General features: G+C 45.2%; 2 protein-coding genes across 2 annotated transcripts in view; one reads left to right on the top strand and one right to left on the bottom strand.

Moving 5' to 3' along the window:
- The window catches only part of LOC136298030 (uncharacterized), a 72,940-nt gene extending 63,268 nt beyond the window's left edge, over positions 1 to 9,672 (top strand). Inside the window, exons 63-71 of the mRNA XM_066198468.1 lie at positions 186 to 373; positions 1,086 to 1,183; positions 1,576 to 1,760; positions 2,826 to 3,028; positions 3,452 to 3,641; positions 4,261 to 4,370; positions 6,219 to 6,338; positions 6,720 to 6,859; positions 8,660 to 9,672. Coding sequence (XP_066054565.1) covers positions 186 to 373; positions 1,086 to 1,183; positions 1,576 to 1,760; positions 2,826 to 3,028; positions 3,452 to 3,641; positions 4,261 to 4,370; positions 6,219 to 6,338; positions 6,720 to 6,859; positions 8,660 to 8,726 — 1,301 coding nt within the window. The 3' untranslated portion in view covers positions 8,727 to 9,672. The remainder of the gene's footprint in view (positions 1 to 185; positions 374 to 1,085; positions 1,184 to 1,575; positions 1,761 to 2,825; positions 3,029 to 3,451; positions 3,642 to 4,260; positions 4,371 to 6,218; positions 6,339 to 6,719; positions 6,860 to 8,659) is intronic.
- Positions 9,673 to 13,110: 3,438 nt separating this feature from the next.
- Positions 13,111 to 14,375, bottom strand: RMI2 (RecQ mediated genome instability 2). The gene is made up of 2 exons (XM_066198225.1): positions 14,069 to 14,375; positions 13,111 to 13,520 (listed from the first exon to the last, which is right to left on the bottom strand). Exons 1-2 carry the CDS (start codon positions 14,334 to 14,336, stop codon positions 13,372 to 13,374), a joined length of 417 nt encoding a protein of 138 aa, XP_066054322.1. The 5' UTR covers positions 14,337 to 14,375; the 3' UTR covers positions 13,111 to 13,371.
- Between the last annotated feature and the right edge of the window lie 577 nt (positions 14,376 to 14,952).

The following is a 14,952-nucleotide window of genomic DNA, read 5'->3' as shown; positions in this document are numbered from 1 at the left end:
TAAGGGGGTCAGGGTCAGAGCTAAATGGCTTTTTCGGTTCACAGCTGTGCAGTGTGCCTCACTGCCTCGTCCACTTTTCTGTGCTCCTCCTTCACTTAGGCTGAAATCTGGGTGGAGAAAAGCAAGCAAGCAGCCGTTTTGTACCAAAGCAGCTGAGGTTTTTCTCATTCATGTCTTTGCTTCAGAGCCCTTAGCAACTCTGAAGGATGCCTACTATGATGTAACCTTGAAGCCACTGGATGAAGTCTGGAAGGAGAAGACAGAAGAGCACATGAAGAAAATCCAGGCTTTCCTACCCAAGATTGTAAAAGATGTGTGGCTAATGGAACCAATCCAGATGGCATTAAAGGTTGTGAAAGCAGGCTTGGATATGGTTGGTATAACTCAGTTCTCCACTTCTAATGGTTTGAAAGACAAGGCCTACAAATTTGAGTCTCAGCTTTGAACTATGGACACAAAAATAGTTAACTGTTTTTATTTATGGAAATAGTGCTGTTCTCTTTCCATGTAATAAGCTTGTGCACAGCCAATTTACTGTGCTTGCAGTATCTGTTCTGCTTTGAAAGAGCACTTTCTCAGCTACAGGAGAGGCTGTCTTAGTAGTTCTGGTTGAAATCACAGCAGCAGTAATCTGTCATTCATGTAGCTTTTACTTTTCTTGCATAGAGAAGAGAAATTGTGATTCCAATAAACAGTGTACAGATAAATCTGGGCTCTTCTAGTTGAAATAAAAAGCATAAAAGATGTATCATGAGGCTAACTTATGTTACTAAACTTACATTATTAAAGATAATACCAGTCCTTTCCAAGCTACTGAAGCACATTAATTTAGTGAAGCATTGCTATGCTTTAAGTCAGGTTATTTAGGAAGAATATATTTCTGTCCATTATTTGTTGGTGTTGTGACTATAGAGTCTGTTCTCTGGATATTAACCTCTTCATGACAAGATGCTGTAAGGCAGGAGACAAATGCAAAGGACAGTAAAGTGATATTTCACATTTCTGGATTTAAAACTCATTTGCAAGTACTGAGCTGCCCTGAAGCCATAGTGAAATTGCCTTTATAATCTGTGACTCTCCAACAGGCTACAGAGCAGGTGCTCAGGTGGGCAGAGGCCACGTTTTCCAGAGCTGTGAGCAAGATCCGGAAGCCCCTGCTGAAGCTGTACAGTTTTTCACCCAGGTAACTGCTGCTTTGGCAGGATCCCTGCTCTGGGCAGTGCTCTGAAAGGGTAAATGCATGGTTACTCTTCCTGTCAGCGTGCAGCTGAGGGTTCTGCACAGCCACCCCACCACTCTGTGCTTTGGTCTCATCACATCTTAACGTTCATTTCTGTTGGCTGTCAGGCCCACTGTGTTTGAAAGGAGCTACTGGGCAGCAAACGGGGTATAAGGAACTGAAAACTGGCCTGAGATGGCCTGGGGCACTGCAGCTCTTGGCCAGAGGAGGGTTGTGTTTTGCTGTTCTAACCAGACTACAGTTCTTACGAATATTTCACTTCAACATTTCTGATAATAAAACAGCAGCATTTCATCACTTCAGCAGATAAGGGGTGTTGTGCTTGTATTCTACAGGAACTGTTCCGTGGCAGGGAAGCTGCCAGGACTGCCTAAAGCAGACCTGTCCCTGCAGCTGGCAAATGTTACCACTTACCTCATTGGAGAAAAACTAATGAGGCCTCTGCAAGACCTCTACAACCTCAACATACTCGCAGAGTACTACAGGTTCAAACGGAGGATGATGGAGAGCCCCTTTGAATGTAAGCCTTTCAAAGTGCTGCTTCATTTTGTACCTGGGTCTATTTCCACTTAGCTCTTTGTTTTAAAAAGCGTATTTGGAATAGGAATTTACACAGAGATGGTCACTAATTAATAATTTTCCTATCAACTTACATATAATCTTTCCTGTAAGACGGTGATGGTATGTATAAGACCAACACTGTGGGCAAAGCTGACATGCAGTAACACTGCTCTACTTAATATTCATGCAAATTTTGCAACTCTTTGCACTTCCTACTCCTGAGACTAGAAACAGCAGGTGCTGTTTATCTGCCTTATCCACGTGCTCCCGTGAATTGATACTGTGGTTCAGCGCCAGTCACACCTGCTGGCTCTGTGTCCTGGCACAAAGGCCTGGAGACCGGTGCCTTCACCTCTGCTGCCTCTGGGACGAGCAAGCTCAGCCTTACCAAAACCTCAGTGACAGCACTGCCTGTAAAAGTATTGCTAAATGCTGAAGGAATGCACCAAGGGTCCCTTAGAGAGAACTTTCTGGCTTTTCCAGAAAACCCTTTTTAATGGTTTCCTCCCAGTGCAGAGAGACACAACAGAGGGCTGTGAAAGTAGGTCCCAGTGACCCAATAATCTGAGTCACGGAGCAGCAGGGTTTCCTGGACTGCAGCTGTTGACCCTTCTGGTTTGGACGGGTCATTTTTGGACACAGTCTTGGAGAGTTAATATTCTTGTGTTTTCTGCATAAGAATGCGTAATGTGTGTGTCTTTACAAATATGACCATCTAGTAGTACAATGACAAACCAAGATGAGCTTTGAATCCCAGTTCAAGTTTATCAAAGTTTTATGGCACTCAGGTAAATCTATAACAAAAAATAAATCATTAAATTGTTTTGTTTCTGAGAAAAGTTTTGTTGCAGAGCAACTACTGTGTAGCTAATTAAAATGTAAGTGTAGTAATGTCAGTGTAATAACAAGCTGAGAAATTATTGTAAGAGTATGCTGGCAAGAAGCTGTGTGTGTTGCAGTATGCCAAACATTTACTGCTTTGTGGAAAACTCACTGATGTTTCTTCTGAAATATCATTCTCCAGACCACGCTATGTTAGTGGGGACCAAGCATCTTGTGACTTTTGATGGAAAAATGTATGATTTGGCATCAAAGTGCAGTGTACTCCTTGCCAAGGATTTTGTTCACAGCACTTTCACCATAATACTAAATGAGGAAACTAGGAACTCAAGATCACTGTACGTGGAGATGAACCAGACTGTGATCACTATCTACCCACGACTCAAGGTAGGAAGATCAAGTCAAACATTTTTTATTTTCAGCAAAAATTTTCTTCAACTGACAAAGAAGTTTTTAAAATACTAATGCTCAAAACATAGATGAGAAGCACTCTCGGGCAATGCTTTAAAGTAACAGCTTCTTAAAAGAAAATTCCTCTCCAAAACAAAACCAGTTTAACTAGCTCAGGGGCTGCCTCTTTGCTTTCTGTATATGACAGAAACTTTTCAACTTTCTTCTGACATGGTCTAAGAGAACGGCAATGAGGGAGGCTTTGTGCTTTCTGCTCTTTCAGAAGTTTAGCACAACCCTGTCCTTGTTCCCTTAATTTTGGGCTGAGTTGGCCTCATTGCACCTGCAAATCCACTGTGCTTGCCCATGACTGAACTGTCACTATGACAGATTTGAAACTGCATTTTCATTTTAAAACAGATAGCCAAGATGTCTAACTTCTCCTTTATGGAAGAGAACTGCCAAGTCCTGGATCAACCCCTTGAAAACAGTACCATGAATTCAAGGCGAGGAACCAACAAAATAGAAATATCTGATCAGAAAGGAGTTTCTGTCTCTTGTGACTTTCAGTATGATCTCTGTACTGTCACTCTGGCCGGCTGGCACCACGGTGAGTATCAATCCTACAGCTGTTGTCAGCTGTTAGTCATTTTTGCTATCTGAGTTATTTGTATTATGGGTAGTACCAGCATCTGTGCTTTCACTTCTTTTTCCCCTCTTCATTTATAGACACTCTGGAAATGGCTCTAGGCATTCCCAGTAATTGCCAGATAGAGCACAGAATGCACCATTCCAGGGAGAAGAGCGAGTTATGGGTTACTGCTGATTCAGTGCAATAAGGCAGACAGAAATCAGAGGCAGAGGTACTGCAGACAGCCCAGCCCCAAACCCTGGCTGAGAATCTGCTCTGGAGCAGGCTTACCTTGTCAGACCTGCAGGACAACTACAGAGAGAGGCCCAAGGCCTCACAGGGGCTTTGGTATGCTTGGAATGCATTCATGTACCCCACACTATTCTAGAAGTCACCCCCAAAGATTAGCAGAGAATGGATCTGATGATGTGCTCTGAGGTCCATGACCAGCTGAGACACGGATGGCAATGCAGGCTGGGCAGCTTCCCCTCTTCCACAGCAGAGCTGAGCTCTGCTCGACAGAATAATCAGAGCCCAGAAACAGCTGCTGCAATCCTCCTGACAACTCCTATTTGACTCCATTTCAATTTCCTCCCAGGTATTTCAGCTGGGCTTTTTGGTACCAATGATAATGAAGCTGGCAATGAATGGATGGTGCCTAATGGTTCCCTCACTGACAACGTGAAAGAGTTCACACAGAGCTGGCAGGTAAGGAGCTGAGGGGCTCCCGAGCACAGAGGACTGTCTGACACTCTGGGTTGGCTTAGGTGAACCAAAGCTCGGTAGTGAAACCAGCAGCATGCTGCCCGCTCTGTTTTGCCGTGTCTAGCCAGGGAAAAGGTTGCACACATTTGTTAAAAACTGTTCAAGAATTCCCTATAAACAGGCATCGAATATTTTTGGCCTAGGTGATAAGGTAAAACACAGAGGTGGCTGCTGCTGATTCTAGAAGAAACTGATATTGGAGCCAAGTATCTTTGATGTTTTCCTCCTTACAGCACCTCTTCCTGGAACGCAGGGACAGGTGGTACTAGGGCTGAGCCAAATCTCTACATCCATCACTCAGGTCACAGTTTGAAATTTCCTTTAGAGCTGTTAGTTCTAGCTGGGTATGGTGAGCCTCTTAATCTTTCTTCTTCATGCTTTACATCTTACCAATAAACAAAACTTTAGAAACAAATAACTAGTAAATTTGTTCTCCATCCCCACACTGCTAAGTGTTCAGGCCTTTTTGGAAGGTTAGCTGCTGCTGTCAGTTCCTGACTTGCATAAAAAGACTCCTACAACTGTCATAAACAAAGATTGTAACGATTTTATACCAGTCACATTATAGCTCTGCGTAATTCATGTACTCTGGCATCAGCTGAAAACAGTCTAAATACACAAATGTGCAGTGGTACAGAACCATCTGTGAATGCAACCAACCAAGAAAAGCAGCCTTAACATTCTCTCAGGCCATGTTGACAGGATCCTCTGAATCCCTTCCAAAGTCTAATTTTAAGAATCTATTACCAAAAAGAAAAGGAACCAGTATCTTATTACCACAAAGATTTTGTGACTCTTCCATTTATCCTGTCTCACGGAAGATGTCCAAGTTCTGGGAACAGAAATCTCATTTTCAGCTTTATGTACTTTACAGTAAAAGACAGAATTGCTTCAAGTATCTTTTATTTCTTGCTGAAATACAGTTAATGAGCTTGCAGCCCATGTTTGTGTTAATAATGGGGCAGGATCACAATGTGACTGACCATAGGCACAATTTTCTTAATTGCTGCAAATGTTAACTTCTAATATATTCATAAAAATGCAAAAATCCCCGGAGACATGGAACAAAAGAATCAGTTAAAAGCAGCCCATGGGAAACTCAGTATCATACAGAAGCAGGGCAGTCCTGAGTGCCCTCCTTCAGGGGCAGAATGGCTGCCCTTGCACAATTGGCTGGAAGGGCTCACGCTGAACGGTGAACTCTGCTCCCAGGAGCTTTATCACAGCCCTTGTCATGCAGCGACCTTGCAAAGGACGTCAGCAGAGCTCCACCGCCACAAGGCCGGGCTGGGTGTCTGACGCCTGCAGGATGAGCAGCACGTTACTAGCACAGAGTAAACTGTCAGTTCCTTTTCCTTAGTAACTAAAATAACTACAATTTACACTTGCTGAAAGGATTTCTTGGTGGCGGTGTTTTCTTGGCTTTGTTTTTTTTAAAGCCACCTTTACCTATGAATAGTCGAGCAAGGGTGTGAAGTTTTATTTTCTCCATCAGAAGGGTCTAGTAAAAGCACAGCTTTGACCTGTCAGATCTGTATAAAAGAGAACTAGCCAACTACCTGCTATGTCAGCAAGTACCCACCAAAACCCTTCAGTGAATAACAGACTCAACAGCAAAAGGAAGCAAGGTCCAATCTGCAAGGCGCCTCTCAATATTAATGAACAATAAACCTTAGAGCAGGGTACTGTACTTCAAACCAGTTCACACTGGAAATCTGAAGAACTCATCTGACCCCGACACATGGAAAAAATGCCCAAAATGCACCAACTTCAGTAATTCTGTTTTCCCAGGTGAATAAGTGCAGTCTTGTACCGAAGAAAGAGAAGCCATGTCCAATTACAGCTAAGCAAAACATCTGTAAAGCGTTCTTTGAAGAACCACATTCACTTCTTCGGAACTGCTTCAAAGTTGTAAGTAGAACTTCAGCCAGAATCACTCTCTGTTATGTGTCATACTTCCAAGGAGGGCACATAACCATTGCAAGGGTATAGGAGCTTAGTTGCAGAGAACTTTTAGAAGTAATCAAAAGAGCAGTCCAGACAGAAAAAAAGGTGTTTTTATCACCGTAAATATAAATGGAGGTTTTTGACATGCACAGAATAGTGGCATGACTGCACTGTTTTTTAGGATACAGGTCTAGAATCTGGAAGCAGAAATAATCTCCTCACTGTTAGGAAGGAAATCCAAGTTTATGAATGGCCCTGAGCAGGCAGGGGGGAGGGGACAGAACCCAAACCTCTGGGTTTCCCTGCAGGTCCCTCTGCTCCCCTAAGCCATCCCTTTGTGCCCAGGTGGAGCCGCAGCCCTTCTACACCATGTGTACACAGGACACCTGTGACTCCCCGGCCCTGGGGGCTGCCTGCAGCCTAGCAGCAGCTTTTGTTCATTTGTGCAACCGGAATTTTGTCCCTGTGGAAATGCCTCCACAGTGGTAAGTTACATTTCTTTTTACCACCCTAAATATTCTGACTGCATCGCTCCAGTACTTACATGTCTGCAATTCAAGAGCACGTGAGAAAATAAAACTATAATGAATCTGACTGTGGCCATGAGCAAAACTAATCCTATTCCCAGAAATGTTCTTCTTGCCCCTTGGCTACCTCCCCTTCCTGCCGTTCACTCACCAGCACACCAGAGCCCAGCCCACTCTCTGCTGCCTTTCTTATTTTGTCCTAATCTGCTGTGTGACAGAGGCAGAAGGACACCTGCAGAATACTGGGTGATGGCCCCAGCAGTTTCTCCTCTTGGATACCATTTCTGGTTCCATCTTTTTTTGGTCTGAAGAATGCATTTGGATTCATATTAACAACAAAATAGATACAGACACAAAATACTCAGAGACTTATTTTTGTACTTTTCAGTCTCTAATAATGAAATTTTTCATGTTTTCAACCTAGAATATCCAGATTATCAATACTTGTGTTTATTGCAGCCATCAACCAGATTGCACTGTAAAGCGGATTCCTGGACTATAGCTAAGGAAGATGAAAAGCCTGAATAGAGCAATAGGACTTGCTTGATTTTTTTCTCAATTACAATCCTTTCCCACTTCTCCAGTTGTGCCAATTTGTGTACTACAAAACCATTTGTAGTATGCCTTAAAAAATTTACAATTATTAGCTGATTTCTTACCCTTTAAGGAAAGGAGTAGTATTTGTACATGGGTTTGTCGGCCATAAAATAAAAACCTAGAAAAATAACATTCCCTGTGTCCATAAGTGCATCACATCACACTCCCACATGCTCAAACAGTGCTGAGTGTCAGGATGGGCCTGAGCTGTTCAGCTCCTCAGCAGTGCATGACCAGGACATTTCTGGGTAGCATCTTGTAGGCAGTGAGTGGTTTTAGCTCCAGTAGTTATATAAACTCTTCAACATCCAAATATGAAATAAAGAGACACATTTGGTTAAATCTGAGTCAACAGAACATTCAGTTGAAAATAAGGTTTTAGAATAGCTTGATAGATGAATTATTGAAGTCAGCTAGTGCTGCTAGTTTACATTATCCCATTTCTGAGGAAAAGGACTGGAATGAAGGTGGATCACAAGCTCAGTTAACAAGAACATGCTATTAAAGAAGCAAAATCCATTGGGGATGTACACATGAATCAACATATTTAAAACAAGAAATACATCTTCTCTATTTAGCTTATTTTATGTATCCAATTTTGGACACCATGTTTAACTTAAATTGTGAACCAGCTGAGAACAGTCCTGGGGAAAAAATAGGTTGAGGAAAGACATGAGTTAATCTCTACATAAACACTCTAAAGAGAAGGAAGTTGAACAGACCAAACCAAGGGAGAATTAGGTTTCACACAGTGAAAGAGTCAGTAATGCTTGGGTTATGCACAGTAACTGATAACCAGTGACGGTCACGAGAGCAAAACAGAAAGTGGCTGTCAGCAGAAAATTACCTCTGCACCATTTCTTAGAAATCCATGCTTGTCAAGGATCTTCCAGTGAATAGCTGAACTACCCAGACCTCATAAACTTTAGAAACAATGGTGCCCTTTTCCTCCTTAATGTGAATTATCAAACATGAGAGAACCTTACATCTTTATTTCAATTTAGTGATCTAAGATAAAACCGTCTCTAAAATGCTGGAGTACTTTCCCCACAATTTTTTGATGTCATAAATATATCTGATGCTATTTTCCCTTCAGAGATTTTCTGATTACTTAACTGTAATGAGAGGTTGCATTACATGTGACTTGTACTTACTTACCAGTTACCTGGACTTCATCTCTTCTTCATCTCAGCTCGAGCCAGTTCTGAATGGCAGATACCAACCCTGAAGATGCAAGAACCCTTTCAGCACCCAAAACAGAACAGTTATTTTAGGTAGACAAGGTAGAGGCAAGAACAGGGAGAGAACATGAGAAGTGTGAATACATTAGTGTTAACTGTGAATACAATGAAGTGTATATAGTAAAAAAAAGGAAAGCTTTCCACCCAGAACACCTGAGGGCAAGAGGAATTATTCAGTATATTGACAAGAAACTATAATCAACCAAAAGAAATTGTACATCAAAGTATCAGTTACTCTAAAAAATTCTCCCATATGGTGGCAAAGTTGCCTCTCCACAAGCCTTGAACCACAGCATAAATACACTGAAAAGCTGAGAAAAGCTCTCTTCCAGCTCAGATTAGTGCAAGTGAACTACTCTGTGAAAGCAGCATCATCAGCCTGGAGTCAGCAGAGTTGCTGACTTCTTTTTTCTCCAGAAGTGAAAGCCCACTGTTCAGCGGTTCTGGAGAAAGTTATCTATCTTTTTCCAGGGAAGTACTCCAACACACAAGAAGGCTAAGACAGAAATAAGATGGTAAATAATGGAAAGCAGTTAATCCTGTTCTCATTTTTATACTGGCTGATTTTTCCCTTGTTAATGTACAGACTGTTAAATGAGAAACAGCCTTCTTGGTCTCTGTGCAGCAGTTTCACGTTTTCCCTGTGTGTCTGTAGAACCTCCCTGGCAGCAGCCAGCTGATGTGTTGGGAAAAGGTGACCAAGATCTACCCTCCCCATGAAGTAACCTTGGGGTGTTACAGCTGTTTGTGAGTGTCTCACATGTTAACTCCCTTTCTGGGTTGTAGGTAACTTGATTTAAAATTTGCATTACACACGCAGCGCCTGGAATGCAGCTATTCCTTGCTAACATTGCAAAATCCATCCAATTTGGATTGCATAATATGCAAACATTGAAATAATGCTGTTCTGTATTATGACATCATGCTAATAAACATTTCACTGCCTGGTTTTTGTGCTGGAGTACATTTTTATTGATTATTTGTAACAACAAAGTTGTACTGACCTAGAGAGATGGAACTGGGTGGGTTTGACTGGCTCACAGACAAAGCAAGCAGCTGCCTCTTATCTCGTGTAGGCTGCTTGCAGCTGCAGTCACTTTCTGAACACTTAACTCTCTAGCTGGATACAAATTAAATACAGGATTCCTACACAAGTCAGGAAAAAATCCTGCCATTTTTAGGATTCCCACACACACCAGATGCTAGAAATCAAGTCTTCCTCTAATAATTTTATACCTGCGCCCTTGTAAAAAGCCAAAATTGTATGAAATATTTCCGGAAGAATATTTATACCAATTACTGAATAAAAACCCACATAATTTTCTCCCCAGTCACTGAATGTCACTTCACTCCCCAGCTAACCACACCAAGTGCCTCTGAAAAAAGTCCTGTGGTGACAGTTTCAGGAACAAAGAAAAACATCAGCAAATAGACAAAAAGACTGAGAGGAGCTCAGTCAGCAGTACAGGAATACAGGAATTTAACTAAATGCTAACTGCAGACACCAACACTGAGCTGGACGCAGACACCAGGTCTCCTCTAAAATCTGCTTGTAACTTATCCCTCATCATAAATAAGCCGTTTAACTGCAGCCATTTCACTCAGCCCCGTTGTCTGGCGTCTCTGAGCTGTTCCGAGGTTCTCCATGCACACAGTTCCTGTCGAGTCGGGAACTCTGGCACGCCTCACGCCCTGAAGCTGAGCAGCAGTCAGACCCAGCGCCGCTCCAGCCGCAGAGCCACAGGAAGGCCTGCTAAGCCCACGGCTGCTCTGGACACGCCGCTGACCCAGCGCACTGCCTGCACACAGGGCATGCACTGTTCATCACACCGCTGCCCCTGAGCAGGGCTAACACAGCCACCGCCACGGGGAAGGGGAAAAACTCCAAACCACCCCACGCTTCAGTGACGTGTTCCACGTCATGTTCGTCATTGGAGTTTAGCACTGATCCACGGCTCTCAGGAATGAAGCGTTATCTCCATGTTTCTGCACTGGCAGCTGTGCCTTTGCTTCCTGCCACGCTCTGCTGTTAACGCAAAGGCAAGAGCTCTGGCACACCTGTTCGCAAATACCTGCCCACAAACACTGCAGTGCCACAGGCTGTGAACTGTGTAAACCCTTTAATGAACCAATAAAACCATCCAGCCAAACAGTTTTAAGTACGCCTTAATTACTGCATGATAATGTCTCATCTGGGGAATTAAAAAATGGAGCCAACACATCACCCTTCTGCCTAACAGAGGAGAGATGGCAGCTCCTATCAGCAAAGACACCACCAGAGTGCCAGGGGGATGTACCTGGAGTCCCAGGTGTACCTGGAGGGAGGGAGGGACAGCAGCGTCCCTGCAGGGCAGCGTGCCAGCTCCACACAAAACAGCCCTCAGGCCAATTGAGACCTTCGTGATTTCTCATGGAGGAGAGCCTCTGGAAAAGAATCACCTCGGAATGGTTTGACTGGAGCATTTAGCACATCAATCCATCAGCTTCAGTATTTCATTACTAGCTTTTCCTCTGCACTAGCCCTGGCTTTATCAGGACCAAACTTTTAGTAGCTAACCACTGGCAACGCTGCACGTTATTGAACACCCTGACTGAAGTAATCCAAACTGTTCATGCCTCGGATGCCAGTACCGCAGTATATAAACTGTGCTGGCATATGGCAAATAGATAACATCCAGGGCATATCTCATGGGTCCCCCCAGCACACAACACACAGGACTTTCTGCCTCTGCAATCCTGCTGTGAGAGCACTTTGAACACACCTGCCCACACCAGCTGTGCTTGCCGAGCACAGACAGGAGGTGAGGTTACAACTCACCTCCGCTGTGTTCTTCATACAGAGCCCCCATGATCTATAAAGTTCACAGAATTTCTATATATCACCCCAACCCCAAAACAGATGTAACAAGAGCTCAGCTTTGACCTCCTCCTCAACACGGGGCTAAAGAAGCCCCTTATCCTGTAACTCCTCAATTAAATACTCTGCTGTACAACAGCAACAAAAATCAAACCCCCATGTTCTAACTGCAGAGTTTGAGCTCTAAGGTGAGGAAAAGGGAGAATGCCCAGTATACCCCCACAGTGCTAAATTGTGGAAACCAGGCCTTCAGCCCAGCCTGAAACAGCCACCAAGAGCCATAGGCAGCATCAGCCTCTCATTAGTTAGGTGAAGTACAGCCGAGCTGGGAGTCAAAGCTCTCTCCAGCAGTCTTTTGTTTAGAAGTACAACACTCATCCTGGCTACAAGTGTCTTTTGCTTTGAGCTCCTAGGAAAGTTATTTTTAACATGAACTAGCTGATATGCTGGTCTCATGGATTATTTCTGAAAGGCTACAGCACTCCACAAGTGGATTTTCCCAGAATTACACACAATAAATAAACCCGGACCACCAAAATTCTTTATCTCCGTATGTTTTGGCATTTCATCAGCAGTATCTGAGAGCACAGGACTTCCACTATCCAACTGCCTGTGATGTGGTCTGGTTTGGAATACCAAACTCAAGACTGGAATTGCACTCTGAAATGCAGTCCTTAGTCTGCAAACATCTCCAGTCTTTAAAGGACACTAGTTAGTTTCCACATGCTTTGAAAACCTAATCCCACAATTTAAAAATTTAATTACCACCACTTGATTATCATCTTAAATTGTGGAGCATTCAATCAGATTCTCTTCCCTTCCAATATGCATTCCTAATTAACATAACTGTGCTGCTGGACAATACAGTCCCCAGTCACAAAGCCATTCCACACAGATAATGCAATGCATTCGCCAGGACCCAAATTCTCTTCAGACAAGAGGGAAAATAAAGAGTAGCAACATTTTTACTTTTTATAGGTTTCCTGATGCGATTTCAGAGTTTGTTATTTTTCAGAGAAGGAAAGAGAAGAAGAGAATATAATTTAGAATTATTTAAACAATTAAAAATAGCATACATTGGGAGAGAAAAACCTTCAAAAAGATAAATGCACTTAGGAACAGAACGCTTGTTTCTGGAGGTAAAAAGTACTTAAATCTTGCACCTGGAGAACTGATTCCAAGGAATCCTGCATCACATCTTTTCATTAACCTCACTTCACTGGAACAGAGGGGTCATGACCACTTCCGGCACTTCAGAAACTAGAGAGGTATTTTAAGTACAAGACATTGCTAATGGTTACCAAGAGACACCTGTCTTACAGGCAGACATGGCAATTACTGAAACAGAAAATACAGGTGAAAACGATTATTTCCAACCACAGCCTAAATGGGTTGAAACATATTTTGCCTTGATGCCAGGTACTGAGTTCACCCTGGTATCACAGCCCTGTGCAGCCCTCGCTGCAGAAGAGCTGCCTCAGCCCGTGCTCCCCAAACAGCAGCTGACACACACAGAAACAAACACACGGCCTTTTTAATAGCGTGGACATCTTCAAACATCAATTAGGCATTTCTCAAATATGTTGGTACAAAAAGAGACTGGAAGCCGTGAACACTGTGGTTATTATCAGATAAGCACTGGTCCCTAGGCTTAACGGAGGTCAACTCCTCACTTTGGTTTTCTCCGGGAGTGGTTACACAGAATGGTCCAATGTTCTGCACCAAAAAGCGAAAGAAACCGAATTTCCAGTTCTTTTAGGCAGAAAGTAAAAGTATTAGGGGATGACTCTGTGCAAATCCTCCACTTCAAGGTCCCACATACTCTTATGGACGGGGTTTTCAGAGAGATCTGTCATCTTTATTGCTCGAAGAACGGGCTCAGGACTGCAGGACCGCACCACACCCATCACCATTACATACTTCCCTAAAAAACAAATAAGCATTAATTAATCTTTGTACTATCATTTAAATTCAGAAACCAAATTGCCTAAAGCCAATTAAACAGTGTAAACTGAAGATGCCAATCCTTGTAAGAAAACTCAGGAGTGAAGATTGCTTCAGAAATTTCAGAAAAAGGCTTCATTATCTGTACAGTCACTTTATGGCATATTTAACTACATTTTCACATACAGTAAGAGCCAAACAAACACAAATTTGTCCTGCTAAGTGGACTGAGGATAAGTCAGAAGGCTGAATTTTTAAGCAATGTGTCTATCTAGTACCGCAATTTTTTGCAATTCCGAAGACCAACACTTCTCCATTTGAACCGGCATTTCTGGTGAAGGGAAGAGAAGGTAAGAAAGAAGAAAAAAAAACCCCAGAAAACAGAAACAGAAGACTCTCTCCCCTTATTCGGGGCCTGCTGTGCGGGGCCCGGCCCGGCCTGGCGGAGATGCGGCGAACCACGACAGAGCGGGCACGGGCAGCGCCCGCGGGGTCCCCCCGCCCGCGGGGTCCCCCCGCCCGCGGTACCTGCGCTCAGGCACGGCCGGCCCTGCGGCACCTGCTCCGCGCCCAGCACGGTGAAGGCGCCGCTGCCGTCCTGCAGCCGGGCCGAGCCGCCCTGGGCGCCGCGCTGCACCTCCAGCACGGTGCCCTGCATCCACACGGCCCGCAGGGACAGCGGCGCCCGGCCCTCCGCCGCCCGCCGCAGCTCCCAGGCGCCGCCGGCGCCCCGCTCCGCCCGCCGCAGCTGCGCCGCCAGCACCTTCACCGGCGGGCCCGGCGCCGCCCCGGCCATGCTGAGGGGCCCAGGCCGCGGAGGGCGGGAAGCGCCCGGCCCGGCCCGCCCCCGAGCGGCGGCAGCGCTGCAGCTGGGAACGGCCCCGCGGAGCGGGGGAGGGCGGGCGGAACGGGCGGCACCGCACCGCGGGGCTCTGACGGTGCGGAGCGCAGGCGGTGCCCCGGCTGCCTCACACACCCCACCGGCACAGCGAGCAGGCTGTGCCCCGGTCCCCTCACACACCCCACCGGCACAGAGAGCAGGCTGTAATCCCCGGTCCCCTCACACACCCCACCGGCACAGAGAGCAGGCTGTAATCCCCGGTCCCCTCACACAGCCCACCGGCACAGAGAGCAGGCTGTAATCCCCGGTCCCCTCACACAGCCCACCGGCACAGAGAGCAGGCTGTAATCCCCGGTCCCCTCACACAGCCCACCGGCACAGAGAGCAGGCTGTAATCCCCGGTCCCCTCACACAGCCCACCGGCACAGAGAGCAGGCTGTAATCCCCGGTCCCCTCACACAGCCCACCGGCACAGAGAGCAGGCTGTGCCCCTGGTCCCCTCACACAGCCCACCGGCACAGAGAGCAGGCTGTGCCCCCGCTCCCCTCACACAGCCCACCGCCCCCGGGTG

This window comes from Chamaea fasciata, unplaced genomic scaffold (genome assembly GCF_029207755.1).
Source record: "Chamaea fasciata isolate MVZ Bird 193981 ecotype frontalis unplaced genomic scaffold, bChaFas1.0.hap1 SCAF_16, whole genome shotgun sequence".
Classification (NCBI taxonomy): Eukaryota; Metazoa; Chordata; class Aves; order Passeriformes; family Sylviidae; genus Chamaea; species Chamaea fasciata.
Note: the sequence above shows the minus strand (reverse complement) of the source record. Positions and strands in the feature narration are given on the sequence as shown.

Excerpts from the sequence above, each read along its gene's own strand:
- RMI2 (XM_066198225.1), bottom strand. The coding sequence starts at position 14,336 with ATGGCCGGGGCGGCGCCGGGCCCGCCGGTGAAGGTGCTGGCGGCGCAG. Across the intron at positions 13,521-14,068 it reads CCGGCCGTGCCTGAGCGCAG|GGAAGTATGTAATGGTGATG; the intron begins GTACCGCGGGCG and ends TTTGTTTTTTAG.